This window comes from Panthera pardus, unplaced genomic scaffold (assembly GCF_024362965.1).
Source record: "Panthera pardus isolate Hobbes unplaced genomic scaffold, ASM2436296v1 HiC_scaffold_10, whole genome shotgun sequence".
In the NCBI taxonomy this organism is placed as follows: Eukaryota; Metazoa; Chordata; class Mammalia; order Carnivora; family Felidae; genus Panthera; species Panthera pardus.
In genome coordinates, this window is record NW_026526655.1 from 19,105,791 (window position 1) to 19,129,261 (window position 23,471).

Genomic DNA, 23,471 nt, shown 5'->3' on the forward strand with positions numbered 1-23,471 from the left:
GATGAGTTCTGTTTGGCTGGGAGAGGTGATTACTTAGTCCATTTGCTGGACTAAGCAGTGAGATTTTATTTTTGTTAGTTTTTTTAATAGGTTATGGGTGGTTTTTTTTCTTTACATTTTAACTGAAATATGATTGACATGCTATAAATGCACATATTTGAGGTGTACAACTTGACACGTTTTGACTTAGGTATATACCTATAAAATCATCACCATAATCAACCAAGTGAACATAAGCCATAACCCTTAAAAGTTTCCTCATCCCTCTTGGTAATCCTTCCTTCCTGATTTCTCTCTGGCATCTATCCCCTAAACCATAACTGGTTTGTTTTTTGTTGCTGTAGATTAGTTTGCATTTTCTAGAGTTTTATATAAGTGGAATCAGTGTATATATTTTTTGTCTTTTTCATTTAGCATAATTATTTGGAGATTCACATATAGATAGAAATTCAAACTGTTAGAATACTTAAATATGTAAATGTTAACATACGTAGCAGAAACAAATATTTATACTCTCACAAGTAATGATTCCTGTCAGTGGGATTGTAAAATCAATTTTATGGGTCATAACTAGCATTAAATAAAAAAGGAACAAAATAGAAAATAATAGAGGAAGTATTATACATAGGATAAGTATTGATTTCTGAAATTTCTATTGTCATTTTATGTATGTATAATAGTTTATGATGTAAAATATTTCTAAGTAGAGTCATGGTCAAAAGGGTTAAAAAATGCAAAACAGTATACATATGTATACTGTATAGTATACTACCATTTGTGTAACAAAAAGAATGAAGTTGGTTTGCATTTACATAAAGAAGAATACTTATAGAGGATAAGAGAATGGCAAGCGGAAGAACTGGATGGATGGCAGTGGATGATAAGGAGACTTCTTAGTGTATGGCTTTTATATTAGTATTTTGATTTTTGAGTCTTAAGAATGTATCACCCATTTGAAAATAAATTCTAACTTTTTAAAATTGTTCATTCAGATGATCTCAGAGATTTTTTTCTTTCCTATCCTAAGATTGTATGTAATTCTGTAGAAAGAAAAAAATTAGAAATTTCTTCCATAGAGAAATTACATTGCTTTTAATCTAGTTGTAAAACTTATCTGGCAGAATGCTGGCCAAAAGCACTACTTCCCAACTAAGATGTTTAAATTGTTGTATTCACTTTGAATGTTCTTGCTATATTTTTAGGGTAGACTCTTCGAGTGATCTTCTGCCAGTGGACTCTTGTCTCACTCTCATTCTCCCCATCATGATGTATTTGTTTCATTGATTCCTCCAGACTAGAACCCCTCAAAAGTCATATGAGGCATTTGTGACTTGGTATTTAAGTTATGGCAACGAAATATCATCATTGCTTCTTTTTCTCATACTTATGTCACATGATCATAATCATTGAATGTTTTTCTCTGAAGATTTATTTTCATGCTAATCACTAGAATCACATCTTATGTATCTGAGTCTTTTTTTTTTAAGTCTGGTATTCAAAGCAAATTCCTTTCTGCCTCCAGTTATAGTGTGGAAATTTTAAGTTGATGGGAGTGCTAGAAGAAAATGAGTGTCAAGTTCAATTTCTGATGCAGACTCCACATTAGAATCAGCTAGAGTGCTTCAAAAAAGCCTACTGGTGAATGCGCCTCACTCCAAGCCAATTAGGCTCGACTCTCTGGAGATGGGTTTCTAGTTGTGAATTATTTTCATAAAAATTTTCCGTATGAGGGGTGCCTGGGTGGCTCATTGGTTAAGCGTTTGACTTCAGCTCAGGTCATGATCTCACGCTTTGTAAGTTCAAGCCCCGCATAGGGCTCTGTGCTGACCACTCAGAGCCTGGAGCCTGCTTCAGATTCTGTCTCTCTCTTTCTCTGCTCCTCCGCCACTTGTGCGACACTCCCCCTCTCCCCCCAAAAGAAATAAACTTTAAAAAAATTTAAAAAGTTTTCCATGTGAGAATATGATCTAAAAGCATGCCAATTAATTTGAATACTTAGCTATGTTAAACTTTATTCCTACAGACACCTTCAAAAAGAGGAAGTTTGGAAACTAAAGATGATATTCCATTTCGAAAAGTTCTTGGTAATCCAGGTAGAGGATCAATTAAGACTGCAGCAGGAAGTGGAATAGCTGTCACCCGAACAATTCCCTCTTTGACATCTACATCAACACCTCTTAGATCAGGGTCATTAGAAAATCGGTATGAAAGACTTTTTTTCTTAGTCATTAGCTGTGCCTGTTTATAAATGTCTTTTAGGCCTTTTAGAAAGACAGGGACTTTGAGAAAAAAGAGATTGTCCAGTGAGTAAAATATGTTAGAAAAAGAACATATAGAGCATATATTTATTTTAGTAGGTAATTAGTGTTGGCTTTTTATGATTTACATCAGTGACACATACTGAGCATGCAGATGTATAGTATATTAATTAAAATGTGGTTTAGAGAATTAAGCAGTAGTAGTCATAGTTCCTGTCCTTGAATATGTTGGTTTATATTTCCTAATGGTATGAATTATGACTTTTTTAAATAACTTTTTTTCTTTGTCCTCTACAGGACTGAAAAGAGGAAAAGAATGCTATCATCTGGCTCAGAGTTGAATGAAGATTACCCTAAGGAAAATGATTCATCATCGTAAGTTGCTTAAAGAACACTTAAGGCACTAGATCAGTGTTTCTTATATATTGGTAATTACGGTCGCTAAGGAAGATTGGGGGAGAGGTGTTCAGATTATGAGAATTCTAAAGATAGAACAGAATTTAAAGTATTTTGGTGACAGTAGATTATAGACTCCATAGAGTATTTGGCCATTGCTGTTGCTTTGATCATTGCCCTTCTCCCATCCTAGCCTTTTTTATTATCTGCAATACTTAGAGGAAGAATAAGATTGAAGAACTCTAAACAGATGTTTCTTGTTGGCTTCTTTTTTTGGTGTGAATTCTTTCCTTCCCTTTATCTGTGATTTTTTTTTTTTTTTTTTAATCCTATTCATGTGAAAAGTTAGCCTGGGAGTAAAAGGATGTGAACCTGACATAGGGTCTAGGCAAGGAGCTTCAGTTTTTTAGAGGTATTTTCTGGCTTCAACAAAAGAGAATAGACCTGCAACAGGACAGTCACCAGCTCACAGTCTCTTCCTCATCATGGAGGGTTTTTGTTTATTTTTTGTTGTTTGGGGGAGAATAGTTATTACACAATTAATGAAATACTTCAATTAGTGCCTTTTTAAAAAGTTTTTATTTAAATTCCAGTTAGTTAACATACAGTGTAATGTCAGTTTCAGGTGTACAATTTAGCAGTACAACACCCGGCGCTTATCACAAGTGCACTCCTTAATCCCTATCACCTGTTTAATCCATCGACCTACCTCTCCTCTGGTAACCATCAGTTTGTTCTCTATAGTTAAGAATGGGTGCCTGGGTGGCTCAGTCGGTTAAGTGGCCGACTTTGGCTCAGGTCATGATCTTGCAGTTTGTGAGTTCGAGCCCCGCGTCGGGCTCTGTGCTGACGGCTCAGAACCTGGAGCCTCTTCAGATTCTGTGTCTTTCTCTCTCTCTCTGCCCCTCCCCTACTTACACTCTGTCTCTATCTCAAAAATAAACATTAAAAAAAAAATTTTTTTTTAAAGTTTGTTTTTTGTTTTCTCTCTTTTTTTCCCCCTAGATCATTTGTTTTGTTTCTTAAATTCCACATACAAGTAAAATCATATGGTATTTGTCTTTCTTTGACTGACTTATTTTGCTTAGCGTAATAGTGTCTAGCTCCGTCCACATCATTGCAAATGGCCAATTAATACCTTGACAGAAATCAGTTGATAATCAATTAACTGATACTCAAGGTCAAGGGTCAGCAGAAGAGAGTTGAGAAAAAGCTAAAGAAACTTTATATATTTATTGGGGTCTTGGTTCTGTTGCTATAACAGATGGAAAACTGGGTAGGTGATATAGGACTGGTGTGGCATCTGAAACTACAATCACCATAGACTCAGCTTCCTTCTATCTTGTTGGTCTACAATTCTTAATAAATAGCTTTCTTTTTGTGAACCAAGATAGATGCTTCAGCCTCCACTCTCATGTCTGCAATCCTGTTGATGGGAATGGAGAAAAGAACAAAGGGAAGGCATACTGCTTTCCTTTAGGCCGGAAATCGCACACACCACTTCTGTGCACATTGGCCAGAATTTGGTCATATGGTTATACCAAATTATGAGGAACTCTGGGAAATATGCTTAGCCTAGCCCAAATTATACTATTATGGCAGAAGTGTACAATGATTATTTGGGGACAGTTAATAGTCTGCTGTAGTTTACCTCTCTAGCCATAGAAATATACCTATTCATCATTCTTTGCATACATTTAGTCATTGTATCCAGTTCAGAGCCCAGGATCTCTGGGTGATGTGCATTTCTCTCCATAATGTCTAAGTGTGCCTTGGACCATGTGCCTCATGATCTGATACCTAAAAAAATAAAAGGCAAGTTAACCTGTATTCCCCACTCCCAAGTCTATACATGTATTATCATACATTGCTGGCATAGTTATAACCACAATAAAAATTTCTATTTAGAAAAGACAAGAATAGGAAACTGAAGGAGTCACTGCTCTACAGCAGCAAAAAAATCTTGGTAGGCTGAAGGTATGAAGACAGTGAAGGCAGTTTAGCCCATGTAGCAAGCAGTCTGTGTTCTGTCCTTTGGGAGAAACTCCCTCATTGTACTTCATTTGACTCCTGATTTTGCCCCCTAATAGATTTCCTTTGTCTTTTATCTTTCAAGGCCATAGCTGAAATGGGTTTTGAAGACTGTGTTCTTTCTTGGGGCTGTGCAGCTTTTGTAGCCTGCTTCATGCTGATAAAAGTTCTGGGAGTTAGAAGTATCCAGAAATCATTGCTTCTCAGCCTTTTGGTGAAGATCAAGTGTAGAAGTGTCCAGAAACCTAGGAGTTTTAGAAGTCCAAAAGTTTATTTAAATATAGAACAAGGATTTTATAGACTTGAGAAAGAATTTGGGCCAATATTTTTGTTGTTTGGTTTTGTTGTTGTTGTTTTTTAATGTTTATTAGAGAGAGAGCATCCTCAAGGAAGGGAGGGACAGAGAGAGAATCCCAAATAGGCTCACATCAGCAGCACAGAGTCCAGCGTGGGACTCGAATCCATGAACCATGAGATCATGACCTGAGCTGAAATCAAGAGTTGTGGGGTGCCTGGGTGGCTCAGTCAGTTGAGCATTTGACTTTGGCTCAGGTCATGATCTCGTGGTTCATAGGGTCAAGCCCCGCGTTGGGCTCTGTGCTGACAGCTCAGAGCCTGGAGCCTGCCTGCTTCAGATTCTGTGTCTCCCTCTCTCTGCCCCTGTCCTGCCTCTCTCTCCCTCTCTCAAAAATAAATAAACATTAAAAAAAAAAAAGTGAAGGGGCACCTGGGTGGCTCAGTCGGTTAAGTGTCCGACTTTGGCTCAGGTCATGATGTCACAGTTCATGGGTTCGAGCCCCGTGTCTGGCTCTGTGCTGACAACTCAGAGCCTGGAGCCTGCTTCGGATTCTGTGTCTCCCTCTCTGTCTTTGTCCCTGCCCTGCTCAACTTACTCTCTTTCTCTCTCAAAAATAAATAAAACATTAAAAATTTTTTTTTAGGTTTTGAAATAATTTTAGATTTACAGAAAAGTTGCAAAAGCAATATAGAATGTTCCTGTATACCCTTCACCCAGTTTCTCCTAATAGTAACATCAAGTTGTTTTTTTCATAAATTTATTTCCTTAGTTAACCTTCTATCATTGCCTCAGTTTGACAATCAAAAGCAATTGGATTTTTTTGGTTCCATATGGTCTCAAATTACTAGACGATTTCAATTCTAGGCCATTGGCACAGAGGGCTATATTCCTTTTCATCCCTGATTATAAGCTGGCTAGCCCCTTGCCTGGTTTAACCTGTCTTGAATAGGACCATGCTGAAACACAGACCAGTATTCTTATCGTCTCAGTCTTTTGGCTTAGAGTTATAGGTTTGATACGAAGACATTACAGTAACAGTTTTATGAACATTTTGCTGAGATGTAGCAGTAGTATTCACCAGCTTTCCAGTCTGTAATACCTGTGTCCTGACCCTCCACCTTCCAACTGTAGCTAGTGCTATATATTTTAGGTTTGTTAGGGTAGTACCACACTTCTAGTAACAAAATTTGTGTATTCAGTGTCTAGTTGTAGGGAACAAAATTCATTTCAGCTAGTTTATATACACAAAGGTATTTGCCTTCAGAGAGTATTAACAGACTTACAGAATCGTTAGGAGAGCTGAAAAGATAAGCTTTAGGTTAAGCTTTCAGAATGATTTTAAGAGCTATGCCCCCGGATCAGGTTACCAAAGATGCCCCTGGCTGTTGCTGAAGCTAATAGCTGCACTGGAAGCTGTCACCTCTGGGACCATGCTGCCATTGCCACGATTAGAAATCTCTACAGAAAAACCGGATGCCTCTAAAATGATGTTTGTCATCACAAGGAGCAGAACACATTACCTCTGCCTTACTTCCACTTTTCAGATCTTACACAATTACATGTAATTTATCTTAATTCCCATCCTGAACACTAACTAGGAAATGTAGTTTTTTTGTTTTTTGGCTTTTACAGGACAGATACACCAAAAGGTGGTTTTAATGGACTGTTGCATGTCAGTTCACCATATTCACTGTACTTGTGGGACATCTCACTTTTTCTACTTAGAATTCTGTGTAGTGAGCCCTAAATTTCTGATCTTTGTTTTGGGCTAATAATACTTTTAAACACATCACAGTCAGATTGTATGGAGTTTGGGTTTCCTAGGAGACTCTAGGTTACTACACTTGTATAAGTGACTTGTTAAGAAGGTGCTTATAGGACAGACCAGAGTGAGGAAATAGGACAGGGAAGGAGAGGAAGCCACCCAGGGGTGTGATCTTAGCGAAAAGTCCCACAGAGAGTAGACTTTATCTTGATCCAGCAGGGTCTCTGGGCCTGTTCCAACTTGAAGCAAGGAAGATGGGCTTTCATGTTCCCATACTGCACAGCCTTTGGTTCTGTGGCTCTGCCCCGATGGGCAAAATATTTTAAGTAGCCCAAAGGCAGTTCTCTGAAAAAGAACTGCAGGTGCTGGCTGTTGAAAACACACAACTGGGATGTGTGAAAAGTATAAAAAGGGATCTGAGGGGCTCTGATGGAGCAGAACTATTAAGTTCATTCCATGGTATCACAGATTCTTCACATTGATGCTACTCAATTTCTGGGTGAAAATCTTACAAAAGAGGGTTAGAGGGACGAGCTGCTATTTGTCCTTATTGCTATAAATAGCCTTGAGGCTATAACTGGTATTGTCATCTTTTTCTTCTGCTATCCATTCTAGACTTGCTGCATTCTCCACTAATACTTCTGCTGGTCTTGGTGATTTGCCTAGTGGTATGACTAAAGTCCTCATCCCTCTGGGGATGAGCCCCTGGTCACTATGTACTTGTGCAGTCCATGGGTGCAAAAATTGCCCATTCGTAGTTAAAACTGAACGTGACAGCATTAAGAAATTCCCTAGTAAATCCCCTTTATTCCAAAGATATTCTTCATGTCCTCATTGTATAGTATCAACCCTGCCTCCTTATAGTAATCAGAGTCGGGGCATTTGGGTGGCTCAGTCGGTCAAGCGTCAAACTCTTGATTTCAGCTCAGGTCGTGATCTCACCGTTGATGAGTTTGAGCCCCACATCGGGCTCTGCACTGATAGTGTGGAGCTAGCTTGAGATTCTCTCTCCCTCTCTGTGCCCCTCCCCCGTTCATTCATGTGTGTACCCGCTCTCGCGCACTCTCCCTCTCAAAAAACAAAACAAAACAAAACAAAACAAAACCAAAGTCAGTTACCCCTGTTAGTATAGCAGTTCTTTTCTTTGCCTGATCCTCTGCCAACATGAGGAGCCCAAGATGAGTAGCAACCATAGCTTTAGATTAAATGGGACTCTTACTGTCCCCACGGTTGAAAAAGTTCCCCTTTAAACCATTGTTTAAACATGATTAAACAATCATGTTTAATGTCTCTTTAGTGGAGCTCTCTGGTGTGCATTAATAAACAGATCCCCACTGTTTGTACACACTTCTGTATGGCTGTTCGTATACTTCTTCCATAAATCATTCTCCCTGATCTTCCAGGCTTGCTACTTGCTGGCTTCTTACTATCCATCCAAACTATTTGCTGCTGTCCCGGAAATCATGGCCCACTTTTTTTTCCACACACAGTGGATAAAGAAGTGTGCCTCTCAAACTCTGCACCATGGAGGATTTCCTCTCACCACTCTGTTTTGGGGCAGTACCCTAATGGGTCTATAGTGCAGCAACAGTTCATTTTTATCCTGTACCAAGATAGCAGATGATCTGTCTGTGAATCAGGCCAGGTTGGTTATAGAGAGTACTCATAGGCCTATTCCTCTTATCTATTCCTGCTTGCTTAGAACTCATCCTAGATAAATTACTTCCACTTTATGATGGATTGCTGCTGTAACTTTCTGGTCTGATGACTTCAAGGGTCTCTTCCAGGCATTAGTAACATGCCAGGAGTAGTGTGTGATACTTTATAAGTAATGTATACTTTTTTTGCTGCAGACAGCATGGTCTTGCTCTCAAATCCTAAAGATGCAGGCTGCAATTCTCTTTGGGTGAGCAATTCTACATGGTGTCTTAAGTTGGTAATTGGCTCAATGGCTCAACTGACTCTATTGTTTTTTCTCTTGAGCAGATCAGTACTCATAGCAACAGCCAACCAATTCCATAGTCTTTATGATTACTATTCCATATCACTTGGATCAGTTATCTGTTGCTATATAGCAAACCACTCCAAAACTTAGTGACTTAAAATAGTAACTATTATTGCCTGTGAGTTGATGGTGACTTAAGTGATTCTACTTTATCTGGGCCAGAATTGGCCGATTGTCTCTGGGTACTCTCATTTTCTCATGCATCCATGGTCACTTGCTGAGGCAGCTAGTGGTTAGTTGGTCCAGAATGGCCTCGCTCATGATTGCCATTGGCTTCCTACTGGTTGGGTAAAGAGGGTGATTGGGCCATGTGTCTTTCATCATCTAGCAAGTTAGTCTGGAGTCATTCACATAGCAGTGTCAGGATTCCAAGAGAGTGAGTGTAAATTTGCAAGGTGCCTTTAGCCTTAGGACTTATACACTGTTGTGTCTGTTGCATTCTTTTAGGAAAAGGAAATCGCAAAGCCAGCCCCATTAAGGCATGGGAAAATAGACTGCATTTCTTGATGGGGGATTTGGGTACAAGGAAAGGAATGATTTGGGACACATTTTTAAAAACTATTGAAATACAATTTGCATATTCTAAAATTCACTTATTTTAAATGTGCAATTCAATAATTTTGGGTGATTGTATTGAGTTGTGCAACCATCACCTTAATCTAGTTTTAGAATGTTTCTATAACCCCAGTAAGATCCATTGTGTAATCTACCATATTTCTCAAATGCTAGAGATATTGCATGAGCCATATTCTTTTCTAGTTTATCCCATCCCAATTCACTACAAATGAAAATCTTAATAATTATAGTTGATAGGGTCCCAGAGGTATTATCACCAGCAGTGGGATTTCTGTTGCCATTGCCAAACAAGTGGTTCAGTTCCAGAATGTTGGCCTTAGGGGTGTGCTTCCTAGGCCCATTTCTAGAACTAGCTGTTGTTGATCAAGTTCTCCAGAAGCAGACGCTGAAATGGAGATTTGTGCTCAAGTTATTTATTAAGAAAGTACTCCCAGGGGATACCAGGAGGGGAGTAGGGAAAGCAAGTCAGTGAGTGCAGGAAATGAAGCTTGAGTGTGGTCTCATACAAAAATCAAGCAGAGGTTAGGCTTCATCCTAATTCCAGAGAGAAAACCTGTTACATAAAATTCACCTTAAAGTTGTTCTCTCATCCAAGCAAGGGAGCTTGGCTTCTTGACCTTACTTGTGTCTCTCAAAGTGCAAGCAAATTATCTCTAGTAGCTTGAGGTTAACCTGTGAAAAAGAACCCTAGGTACTGGCTGTCAAAAACATAACCTAAATTGGTGTGGAAGAGAAGACACAAAAACCGGGTCAGAGGGAATCTGGGTAGAGCCATCTGTGTTATGTGCTACAGGCTTTATGCATGATGGATCTCCTAAAATTAGTACTTTTAATCAAAGCATGAGCATATCTCCAACTGAACCCACTCCACTGGAAAGGTTTAGGTATTTGGGAATAATAGATGGGGGAAATGCCACTTAAGAAATTTTGACCTGTGTGTGAAATGTAAATTTTCTGAAATGATAAGTATTTAAAATTAAGAAGTATGTTTTTATATCTATATGGATATATATATGGATATATATATATATATACACACACTGAATTAAATTATTAACTGTAGGAACAACAAGGCTATGACAGATCCCTCCAGAAAGTATTTAACCAGCAGTAGAGAGAAGCAGCTGAGTTTGAAACAGTCGGAAGAGAATAGAACATCAGGTAAGTATTTGGTCTTCATATAAAATGCTAATTTATTATATGACATACCGTATTATACTAGAAATAAAAACCTATACTGGGACGTATCTCTACATTATTCGGTGCATGATTCAGTGCTAGTTATCAGGTGCCAATTTGTATCCAGTACTTGGCGAAAGTATTAGATATAAGGGATTTTTATTCTTTTAAGAAAGACTCTAACCTTTACCTTCTTCCCTATTTCACTGCCTACAGTTAAGCTTTTTCGTTGTCAAAGTACCTGAACCATAGAATGAATTCAAGGAGTTAAAGTGGTTGAAACTGAATTTTATCAGTGTTGCTGCTTGTTACAAGTTCCAGAAGGTCTTGGAATTACTGCCTGAAGCAGTTGTTTAAGCTCAGCTTGTACCCCATTTTACAAAAACTAAAAGTTACGCTGTCCACGAATTGTTGTCAGTGTTTCCCACATTTAATATCTCTCTGATCCTCTCAACTCCTTAGAGAATCAGCTATGTGGTGTTGATTTGAATATTATGTCAACTGGAAATTAAATTGAAGCAAGCTAAAATATGGCCAGGTGTTGAGTTTAAGAGAATTCATTTGATCAGGACTTCAGGAATGTTCTTTTTTTTTTAGTGGTTCAGGGTTATGACATTGGACTCCTACAGAAAGAAGTATCTCCAATATAATTCTTACCTCTGAAATAATAATATATTTTGTAACATCCACTTACTGGTTTTCAGCTTTTATAATCAACCTATAGTTAGGAAACAATGCTTAAAGATGTAATAAACCTTGACAATGTTGAAGTTAAGGTGTGTCTTAGAAAAGTTGATGGGGAAGAGGAGGAGAGAGAAGGAATGAAGTAGTCAAGTGATAAGGTTCATGGAACAAAATGTAGAAGTTTTAAGTGTGTTAAAGTTACAGAGTTAATCAGTAAAAGTAAAGTTAACACAACCAATACTTGGAGAGAAGAGAACAAGAACGAGTGATGTAAAGGAGAAATTGCCAATTTTTCATAACAGGGAGATATTACTTATAATGAATAAAGCAAGAAATAGTAGAAACATTATCTAGCATTATGAAGGAAATGAGGAAAACTAAGTTTTAAAACTGGTCAGAAATTAGAAGCAAAATTTTAGGGCAGGAGAGAATTCTTGGTATTATAACCTTTCTGCAGTGTTTGATCTTTTAACATGCATATATACTACTTCGATGCAAAGAAAGGGGGAGAAACAGTTAAATATAAACAGGCCTAATGCGTAATTTTATTATTAAATGAATTTGGCTGATTTAGGAATTAACATTTCCCTGTTTTTTTCATTTTTTTAGGGCTTTTACCTTTACAGTCATCATCGTTTTATGGCAGCAGAGCTGGATCCAAGGACTACTCTTCTGGTAGCACTAACCTAGACAGGTATGCGTTGGCTCTATGCTTCGTGAAGAACTTGAAGAGCTCTCATTTTCAGAATACTGAATGATGGTTTAGGCTGTGAGGTCTTAAGTGAATATCCTAATTTAAAATAACAAAATTGCTGAGAATCATGACTCACGATATTTTAGTTAGAAAGTATTCTGGAGGGGCGCCTGTGTGGCTCAGTTGGTTGAGCATCTGACTCTTGATTTTGGCTCGGGTCATGATCTCATGGTTCATGAGCTCCAGCCCCACATCAGACTCTGTGCTGACCGCATGGAGCCTGCTTGGGTTCTCTCTCCCTCTCATGCATGTGTGTGCACTCGCATACTCTCTCTCTGTCTCTCTCTCAAAATAAATAAATAAATTTTTAAAAAATTATTTTAAAAACTGGAAATGTTTTAGTTTTCAGATGCTTTTTTTTTTTTTTTTTTTTTAATGTTTTCAACAAATGAATAAATGTGCTGAGGCCACAGGTGGTGACTATGTGATCAGATTCTTGACCAGTGTATTTTCCATCATCCCTAGTGATGAACATATCAAGATCTCTCCTTAGGCTTTTTACTTATTTATTTATGAAAGAGAGAGCACACATGCAGGGGAGGGGCAGAGAGAGGGAGAGAGAATCCTAAGCAGGCTCTGCGCTGTCAGCACAGAGGCAGAGCCTGACAGGGGGCTTGAACTCACTAGTAAGCAGTGAGATCATGACCTCAGGCGAAATCAAGAGTCACCCAGGTGCCTCCTCAGACGTTTTTAAATTGCCTTCGTTGCCTGTGTATTAAGCTACTACCAAAAGTTAGGACATTTTCTTTAAAAAACAAGTTGCACGTTAGTATTTTTTACTGGGAAAGACTAGTCAGAAACTTAATTGCTGATCCTATACAGATTGAAAATTTTTTTTTTTTTTGAGATTTACTGAACATAAATATATTAGACAACTGGTAAGTGCTTGTCAAGAAAGCACTATCTTGGAATGTAGCCTGGAGGGGCAGTGGTAAATGTAAAAGGTAAGGGTAGTGGGTAATGGTGGTATATAATAGACATGCTATATGATGACCTATTAAGTGACATTTTGGGTTTTTTTAGTAGAATTTAATTCAAAGTGGTAAAAAATTTTTTTGATTATTTGATAAAATGAGGTGAAGTAAAGAATTTGATCCTGTATCTTTAGGTATATTCAGCCTTGGGTGGTTATTTCAGACACTTTATAACTACAGTGATAACTAAGTTATTTGAATTTAAAAGAGAGACATATTTTTGCTTATTAGAAGAATCCTAAAAGAATCCAAGTTTTTAAAAATCCTAAATTAATTATAGTACAAGTTTCTTCTCAAGATAATAGAATGTGTATATTTACTACACATAGGAATGACTGAAGGAAAAAACATTTTTAAGGCAAAGCTGCAATTCAACGATGAGGTGAAAATTTCCAAATCATTGAGAAAAAAACTAATACTGAGTAAATAGGCTGAAGCCATGGGCACATGGAAAACACAGATTAGAGTCAAGTATTTAGGTCTGGGTCTTCAAAACCAGCATGGGATTGGGAACTGAACATAATTCCAGGCCAGAACTTGGTTTGTTATATGAAGCTACATATCTAGAACTGCTTTCTGTGCTAATAAACCAAGGCAAAACACTTTTGTAGCACTACCTGGGTTTGGAACCAAAAATGTGCTGCTTGCCTGATGCTCTCTGAGCAGAGATCAAATACACAGAAATGGGAATTTTAGTGATTGGTGTCTGTTTTAGTGTTGCTTGCACTGGGGCAAGAATTCTGAATCTCTAACATAAAGTCCCATGCAGATTAAAGGCCCACAGTGAGGCAGCTATTAAACATGTCAAGAATGTGGGATTGTGGAATGCAGCACAGAAAGAAGGTGGTAAATGTAAATCAAATGAAGAGACTTGTGTTGGGCTCCATTGGTCTATCCTCCACATCTCAGTAGCATTTTGGAGAAAAAAAGACTGAGGAAAATAAAGACAAGGAATTTGCCAAAGAAGTATGGATGAAAGTGATGAAAGTCCACATGTTGAAAAGCTTCAACAAATGCCAAAGAGCAGACACTGAAAAAAAAAAATCTACATTGTAGATGAAATTTTAAACGCTACTTGAAGGAATTACATCATTTATAAAAGGAAAGGAGATGGACATTAGTAACAATAGAAACAGAAGACACTGGAGTAATAGCATCAAAGAATTCTCTACCCAGCTAAATTATAATTCAAGAATGCAGGTGGGGCAACTGGGTGGCTTGGCTGGTTAAGAGCCCAACTCTTGATTTCGCCTCAGGTCATGATGTCACAGTTTGTGAGATTGAGCTCCGTGTTGGGCTCTGCACTAACAGTGCAGAGCCTGCTTGGGATTCTCTCTACCTCTCTCTCTGCCCCTCCCTGACTTGTGCACACTCGCACTCTCTCTCAAAATAAATACAATTTAAAAACATTAAAAAAAAATGCAGACAAGTAATGCTGTTTTTAGATATACAGAGACAATTCAGCAAGAAGCAAATTGAAGGAGTGAAAATAAATACCTGAGCAAAAAATTATAAAACCATATTTAAAAATCTAAATACTTTTAAAATTTATTCATTTGTATGCTAAATGTATATAGAAACTCCAGAAGTTACAGGGTGCAAACAGTGAAAAGTAAATCTCCCTTTCTTTTCTAATTCCTAGTTGTTTATTTTATCTTTCCAGAGGCAAATACTATTGCTAATATCCTTTCAGGGTTATTCTGTACATCTAAATACAGTTCGGTAGTTTTTATAAAATGAGGCGACAATAGGATTGAAAGCAAAAAATTAATAAAATTTTAGACACTAAAGAGAAATAGAGTGGGGAAGAATATAGGGAAATTAAAACATTTTAAGTTCCTTTTGAGAACTTAAGTTATACATAATAAAAAGTTAAAGATGACTTCTGCTTCTGGCCAAGATGGAGTTATAGGGACCAGATTTGCCTTCTGTCATGAAACAACTGAGAACCTGGGCAAAATATATGAAACAGTATGGACATGACATTGGACATGAGGCAGTGAAAGACAGTGATCCATGAAAGTTGGGAAACAAATGAAGTTAGCCTTATGACTGCCCTACCTTGCTTCGTGGAGAAAGTTCTCAGGCTGCCACACAAGGAGGGGGAACCAGTCAGAGCCCTGTGCTCTTCCTCAGTTGAGGAAATGAAGCTAGGAGTCCTGGGAAGTCAAGACATCAGGAATTCACAGAGCAGACGAGCAGAGAAGATAGCTGCACAGAGAAAGAATTGCAGAGATCTGCAGAGGGTTCCCCTTGAGTATTCAGTTGACTGCTGATCAATTTTTCAGGTGAGGAAACTAGCCAAGGCCTAGGAAAGAATCACCCCAAGCATCTAAGGGAATAATACTTGGAGTTCATCTAAAGTTAGAGGTAGTTCCTGTTTCTGATAGCAGCAGTGTGCGTGCTAAGAAAGGCCTTGCCTCATTTGTGAGGAAAACCATCCCTGGACTAATTGCTGCTCTGTTCACACATAACAAACCTTAAAAACAAGACCCAAAAAGATCTTACTGTTTCCAGGTAACCTAATTACATCCCAGAGCAAAATTCAAGAATGTTTATAAAAACCAAAAATATCCAGGGGCACCTGGGTGACATTCTGATTCTTGATTTTGGCTTGGGTCATGATCTCAGGGTCGTGAGATCGAGCCCCATATTGGGCTCTGCACTGGGCACAGAGCCTCCTTAAGAGTCTCTCCCTCTCTCCCTACCAAGCCCCGCTTACCCCACTCACACATGCTCTTTCTCTCTTAAAAAATTCTTAGTGTCTGGCACCAAAGAAAACTTACTAGGCATACAAAAAAGCAGGAAAATTCAGCCTTTATGGAGGAGAAAAGTTAATAAATACTGACACAGGTGATAGAATTAGCATATGGAAATTAAAAGTTATTAGTCCGAATCAGTCATGACATTAAATATAAATACAAACTGTTTTAACTGTTGTTAAAAAAGACTGGATATTAAAGGAAGAAAAATAATCTATATACTATTTAAAAGAAACAACTACAACATAAAGATGAAAAAAGGTTGAGAGCCAAAGGATGGAAACAAATACACCTTGCATTATTCAAACTACAGTGTTTAGGAATGCATCGTAAGAGATACAACTGATGGAAAGGTAATGATAGATTTTAGGGTAGGGGCACCTTGCTGGCTCAGTCAGTAGAGCATGTGACCCTTGATCTTGGAGTCTGTGAGTTAAAGTCCCACATTGGGTGTAGAGATTACTTAAAATCCTTAAAAAAAAAAAAAAAAAGTCTAGGCAGATTAAAGACCTAAATAGGAAGAAAATAAGAGTTAAGACTTTTCGGAGAAAATAATAGGAAAATATTTCTGTGACCTTAAATTATAGACTTATAAAATTAATAGCACAGTGGCCAGGCAGCCCAGCTTCACGAAGGCTCTCGGTGTGCCATGGCCCACTGCCATGATGCCCAGAGGAAGGTCAGCTTCACACTGGGGGCAGCAAAGGAGGAGAAACCTGCTTCTGCAAAAGTGGAAACGAAGCCAAAGAGGGAGGAAAGGATAAGTCTTCAGACAAAAGTGCAGCAAAGGGAAAACAGGCTGAAGTGGCTAACCAAGAAACAAAAGACTTACCTGCAGAAAATGGAGAAAATAAAAATGAGAGTCCAGCCTCTGATGAAGCAGGAGAGAAAGAAGCCAAGTCTGTATTAGTATCATTACCATGTCTTATCAGTGGTCCCTGTCTCCCTTCTTGTACAATCCAGAGGAATATTTTTATCAACTGTTTTGTAAATGTAAGTTTTTTAGTACCTCTAGAAATATTTTTAAGAAGGAGGGAATCCCATCTCAACCCATTTTTAAAGTATAAATGCTTTTTTGTAAGAGGTAAAATAATTTGCTGGTTGTTTATTTTTTGGTATAACCAGAAAATAATAGGATATTAAATTTGAGAGGCTTTGATTGTCTTGGGTGTCAGTTTAACATTCCATAGGTGGGGTAGTTTTTATATACTATGATACCAAGCATACTAAATAGCAGTTTGGAGTCAGATATGCCTTTAATAGATCTTGAACATTTTTTTTAATGTTTATTTTGAGAGAGAGAATGAGAGTGTGCAAATAGGGGAGGGGCAGAGAGAGAGAGAGAGCGGGAGAGAGGGAATCCTAAGCAGGCTCCAGTGCTCTCAGTGCAGAGCCTGATGTGGGACTCAATCTCACAAACCGTGAGATCATGACCTGAGCCAAAATCAAGAGTTGGTCCCTTAACCAACTGAGCCACCCAGGCACCCCTGTCTTGACCATTTTATTTATTTATTTAAATTTTTTTTTTAACATTTATTTTTGAGAGAGAGAGAGGGAGACAGAGTGCGAGCAGGGGAGGGGCAGGGAGACAGAGGGAAACACAGAATCTGAAGCAGGCTCCAGGCTCTGAGCTGTCAGCACAGAGCCCGACGCGGGGCTCAAACGCAGGAACCGCAAGATCATGACCTGAACTGAAGTTGGACACTTAATCGACTGAGCCATCCAGGCACTGCTTGAACATTTTAAAATTACTTTTATTCCCATGTTGTCTTTGGTAGAATTATTTCCTAAAGAAAACCACTCCTTGATCTTGGCTCTCCCTGTCAGAATTGTGTACTCTGTAACTTCTTGGTCATAGTAGTCTAGTTTTCTTAGTAACTTTGTTAATGAGCTTTTATAGGATTCAAAATTTAAGTATGTAGTGTATATGATATTGTGAGTTAATAGGACTTAATGTAACAGCATATCAACATTTTGAAGATATTGGTGCTTGATATACTGTTAAGGGAAATTTGCCTCCAAATTTTAAGCTGGAAGGTCACTGGAATAACTTTTAGAAAAGAATCACAGCTACATGATTTTTTAGATTTTTGGTATATACATTAAGAATTGTATACAAATTGAAGTGTCTGTACTGATCCTCAGAACAACCAATAAAAACTCAGTTATGAAAGAAAAAAATATGAAACTACAAAAGATTGATAAATTTGATTATGTCAAAGCTTGACACTTAGAATATATAATAAAGAATTAGAGGGGCGCCTGGGTGGCTCAGTCGGTTAAGCGGCTGACTTCGGCTCAGGTAATGATTTCGCGGTCCGTGAGTTCGAGCCCCGCATCGGGCTCTGTGCTGACAGCTCAGAGGCTGGAGCCTGTTTCAGATTCTGTGTCTCCGTCTCTCTGACCCTCCCCTGTTCACGCTCTGTCTCTCTCTGTCTCAAAAATAAATAAACGTTAAAAAAAAAAAAAAAGGGAATTAGAATGTGGAATATTTAAAAAACTGCAAATCATTAAGAACCCCATATAAAACAAAGGGTACGCAAAAGCAGTTCAGAGAAGAACAATTATAAAAATACGTTCAACCTCAGTAGTAATCAGAAAGATGTGAAAAATAACGATGAGATCATGTTTCACTCGTTAATGTGATGGAGACCATGTGAAGAAATAGAAATTCACTATTAGTGAAAATAGAAATTGGTACAGCCTTTTGGGAAAACAGTGACAAGATTTCAGAAGACTAAAAATTAAAAATTGAAAATACTTATTCCTAACATTTTTGCTTCTAAGCATGTAAACTAAAGGAAGTTCTCCAGGAAACTGGGTAAGAATATTTGTTGTGTCATTATTTGCAGTAGTGGAAAAAGTTAACTGCCTAAATGTTTTCAAGACTGGGTAAAATAATATATCTATTAAGTGAATAAAAGTAAATAGTAAAGTAAAACTGTATTATAGTTTTTTTCAAGCCATTAACTTGGATTATTTTGATTATAGGTTAAGTAGGTACAGTGTCACAGGCTTCTTCAGCTATTGACAGACTTGCTAATTTACATTTGTGGAATTTTTTCCAAGTGATCATCATTATGGATATTTCCCCAAATTTAGGATTTTTTTTTTTCAGACATTGACTGCTCTGAATCTACTAGGGGGGAAAATAATATTCAAAATTGTTTTGCTTTCCTCATTGTCTGTTCTTTTTTATAGGACTAATGTTTCAAGCCAAACTCCCTCTGCCAAAAGAAGTTTGGGGTTTCTTCCACAGCCAGCTCCTCTTTCTGTCAAAAAGCTGAGGTGTAATCAGGATTATGCTGGCTGGAACAAACCAAGAGTGCCCCTTTCCTCTCACCAACAGCAGCAACTGCAGGGGTAAGTAAATTCCTTGTATTTTACTTTCTTTTTGTAAAGTGATTAAAGTATATATTGCTTGGTGTAAAAAAGAATGAAAGGAGTCATATTAATTACAGTTTTAAAATATATACTCCCTTATTAAAGATTTATCATATCCATTAGTAATGATATATCAGGCCATTATCTGATCTCCCGTTTTTGAACTTTGAAAAAAATTCATACGTATAACATACTAATCATAAGGCAAAAAAAGTGTATTTTCTAATCACATGCACTTCATCCTTCTCCTGAGATATTTCAGCACTAAATTTTATTTATATGCTCCCCAGCCTCTTTATGCTTAGAGTTTTATTAAACACATAAAAAGGAGATCATAGGGGCGCCTGGGTGGCTCAGTTGGTTGAGCGTCCAACTCTTGCTTTTGGCTCAGGTCATGATTACCATGGTCGTGAGATCGAGCTCTGTGTCAGGCTCTGCCTCTGTGCTGACAGCTCCCAGAGCCAGCTTGGGATTCTTTCTCCCTCTCTCTCTGCCCCTCCCCTGCTTGCACATGCACTCTCTCTCAAAATAAACTTAAAAGGAGAGAGAGATCACAATGCAATAACTAATAATAATTGTAGCGCTCTTACCTAAAGTATTTGTTACATGCCAAATACTGTGTACTAAGTGTTTAAATAGATTTTTTTTCTTTAAATTCTCATAGCAGCTCTGTGAGATAGATGTATGAAATATCTGCATTTAGAGGTGCCTGGGTGGCTCATTTGGTTAAGTATCTGACTCTTTCTTGATTTCGGCTCAGATCATAATCTCATGCATGGTTTGTGGGATCGAGCCCCTCATTGGGCTCTGCACTGACAGCACACAGCTTGCTTAGGATTCTTCGATCTTCCCTCCCCCCCCCCCCCGCCCCCACTGGCACAGGTGGTCTCACACTCTCTCAAAATAAATAAACTTAAAAAAAAATTGGTTTTTACAAATGAAGTAACTAAGGCTTAGATAAGGTAACTAACTTTCTCAAGGTGATATAGTCAGTGGTACAGCAGTAGTAAACTTCGTCAGTTGGGCTCCACTTGCATTCTTAACCCCTGTGCTCTATTACTTCTCTGTTCCTTGATTTTTTTTCACTCCATACTAATCATGGGCTTCCTCCTATATTATGACATAACCTTTAACCATGTTAGTGTACATTTAGATTTCCCTTTTTGCCATTACCATCTAGGCTAGAATGAAGATTCTCATGCGTATCTTTTTAATATTTATTGGAACTTTAGTATAAATTTTTGGAAGTGTATTTTTGTTAAGACTACAATTTTGAAGTTTTGAAATTTTTTTATTATTCTTACCAAACTGCTCTCCTCACATCTACCAGTTTGTTTTCAGTGTTGCTCAAATTATTGCTTTTGTACTCGCTTTAAGGTAATCTTTTTACTTGAATGAGTGGCATCTCCCAATTTGGCTTATCCATAGTGATTTATATGCTTCATGTCATAGCAGATAATAATATAGAATTTACAGTGAAGACATTTCACTTTCTTCTCTGTTTTCCTGTTCCTTTTCTCTGAGCTTTTTTTTCCCTGTGCTTTTTTCACCAAATTTTTGGTCTGCCTCAAATTATTACCCTGCTTTCTCCTTACTAGACAACATTCTTGTTATATTAGTCATACCTGTCCCCTCTTGTGACCATTTTTTATCCAGATCTTGTCTCTATCTTCATCATATTTGTCTCATTTTCTTATTGTCTCCTCTTATGTGGTCTTTGTTTTCTGGTCTTTGTTTCCATTTCTGGTCTCTGTCATTTGCTTCCTCCAGAGTCCTTTGAAATTCTCATGAGTTACCCACTGTTGATGCTCCAGACTTCCTGTCTACTTCTAGTGTTTCTTTAATTTTGGTATATACCTATACCCATCTCTAGGAATATAGCTTTCTTTTTTTCAGACTCGTTTCATGAATTAGACTGTAGGGTTTCAAGTAGGCTAAGTACTCAGGACTAAGGACTCCTTAAAAACAACAACAACAGCGGTGCCTGGGTGGCTCAGTCGGTTAAGTGTCTGACATCGGCTCGGGTCATGATCTCACAGTTGGTGAGTTCAAGCCCCACGTCGGGCTCTGTGCTGACAGCTCAGAGCTTGGATCCTGCTTCAGATTCTGTGTCTCCCTGTTTCTCTGCCCTTCCCCCATTCACGCTCTGTCTCTCTGTGTCTCTCAAAAATGAATAAATGCTAAAAATTAAAAAACAACAACAAACAGTGGAAAACTGCCAGATCTAGAGGTTAAAGGAGGCCACCTAATTCCATTGTTCCTTACAAATCCTCAAAAAAATATAAAATGAATGAGTAGTGCAAAGAAAAGCACACATAACCATTAGCATTACTAGGAGAGAAAGAATACTATCACCTGCAAACTACCTTCTGGGTAGAGAAGCAAACCAAATGCCAGTAGTGTTATTTTCTACTGCTTTAAGCCTGTGAGTGCTGAGTTGGGGATAGGAGGCTTTAGAGATTCCGTGAAACAAAAATATATAGGCGGTAGAAGGCTTAGATGAAGCATAGGAAAAAAAAAATCACTGTTAGAGAAATTCAGATACCATCTGCTGAAATACTGAATATAAGTCTGGATCTTGGTAGTTCACAGCTCTGGTTACAGGAAAGGAACTTGCAAGTAATTGGTGTCAGAAGTAACAGTCTCAAAGAGGCATTACTTGTGGGGAAGGAATCATCCAAACCTGGAGACTTGGTTTAGAAGCAAAAGAAAAAAATGAGAGAAAAATTATGAGTTGTGCTGAAATAAAGGGCAAACAAGACATGCCAACCCTGCCTTGTCTTCTACCACCACTACCATCTTCCGTTAAAGAAACGGCTTTTTCCTAAACTAACAGAAGAAGGTATACTTAGGAACCCTGTCCATGAAATGAACAGGAATGTAAAAAGCAGGCCACTGCCATACAAAATTATAAGGAAAAAAAACATGATTCAAAATATTTAGACCAAAAAAAATTGTACCCCTGCAATCACCGTGAACCATGAGAAAACTGTTGTATAGCACCCAAAACTGAATTAAATGTCCTTAGACAAGCATTTGAAGGTATGAAAAAAACACCATGGATCAGGAATTCAAACCCTAAATCAAAATGGGCAAACAGGAAGAAATGGCAGTTGCTTATGCTCCGAAAAAAGAAGAAAGACATCATATCAAAAGGCTAAATTAAAGGTCCCCAAGGGAAAATAAGTTTACATGAAAATTTAATAAGGGGCTTTGAAGGAAAACAGAAGAACCACCCAAGGGGGAGTGGAGATGAGATGGAGAAGTATGAACAATCAGAGATAAGTAAGTAAATAATAAACAATCAGGGAGAAAGAGTTGAACTCGGAAACAGGCAAGGAAGGTCCCATTAGAGTCTAACAGTCTAGACTTTAAAGATAAGAAAACTGTTAGACTTTAGATTAAGTTTTATTAGACTTTAAAGATACGGAGAAATCCTCAGTGCTTGAGTCAAAAGGATGAAATTATTTGCAAGGGCAAGAGAAGACCGATTCCAGACTTCTCAAGTCATCATTCAAAGCAAGACAAGAAAAGAACAAAATTTTGAAGAAACTTGAGGAAAGAAAGGATGCACAAAGATTGTGCCAATCCAAGCGGCCAAGTATGCAGGCTAGAGAAAATAAGCTTTGAAGTGGAAGAACTCCAAAAACTGTATACATATGCTCTTCATGAGGAATCTGCAGAGTGTGAGCTTCGTCCAACCAAGAGGTGACAAGGGAGACACTGACAAGAGATAGGTGATGAACTTTCATGTATTTGGTTGTAGAGCTAAGACTAAAACAATGGTGGGAACACATGGAAAGATGGTATATAAACATTACGTCTTCTGTCAAAGGAGTATGATTGCATCTGAAAGGAAATGGAAAGAGAGAGAAAAGAAAAAGTAGAATAAAATAATTGTGTCAGAGGTAATAGGTATGAGTCAAAGGTTGCCTTTTAAAATGGACAGACTAGATAGTAAAAGAAAAAGCTTAAGAAGTAAGAGTTAATGGCACTATAAAAAAGTATAAATAGGGGCACCTGAGTGGCTCAGTTGGTTACGTGCCCGACTTTGATTTCAACTCAGGTCATGATCTCATGGTTCGTGAGTTCAATCCCCACATCAGACTCCGTGCTGACAGAGCCTGCTTGGGATTCTCACTCTCTCCCTCTTTTTCCCTGCCCCTACCCCACCCATGATTTCCGTCTCTCGCAAAATAAATGAATAAACTTAAAAAAATGATTACTGTAATACAAAATAATAAAGAAAATACAAAATATAAAGAAAAATAAATTAACCTGCACTTATCTTTGAAAACCTTCGTGGCTGGTGTGAAGGAGATAAGAGAGAGGAGGACTGTTGTGTAGGACAACTTTCAGTAACAGATGTTGACTGCAGTACAGTATTAATAAACTCTTGTCATAT

The 23,471-nt window shown here is 37.9% G+C and overlaps 1 protein-coding gene across 5 annotated transcripts in view; it reads left to right on the top strand.

Annotated features, from left to right (window-relative positions):
• USP37 (ubiquitin specific peptidase 37) overlaps nucleotides 1-23,471 on the top strand; it is a 95,238-nt gene that overhangs the window by 19,356 nt on the left and 52,411 nt on the right. For all 5 annotated transcript variants that reach the window (XM_019445979.2, XM_019445974.2, XM_019445975.2 and 2 more), the window contains 5 exons: nucleotides 2,024-2,202; nucleotides 2,556-2,633; nucleotides 10,393-10,490; nucleotides 11,802-11,886; nucleotides 18,884-19,045. In XM_019445979.2, the coding sequence (XP_019301524.1) occupies nucleotides 2,024-2,202; nucleotides 2,556-2,633; nucleotides 10,393-10,490; nucleotides 11,802-11,886; nucleotides 18,884-19,045 (602 nt within the window). The remainder of the gene's footprint in view (nucleotides 1-2,023; nucleotides 2,203-2,555; nucleotides 2,634-10,392; nucleotides 10,491-11,801; nucleotides 11,887-18,883; nucleotides 19,046-23,471) is intronic.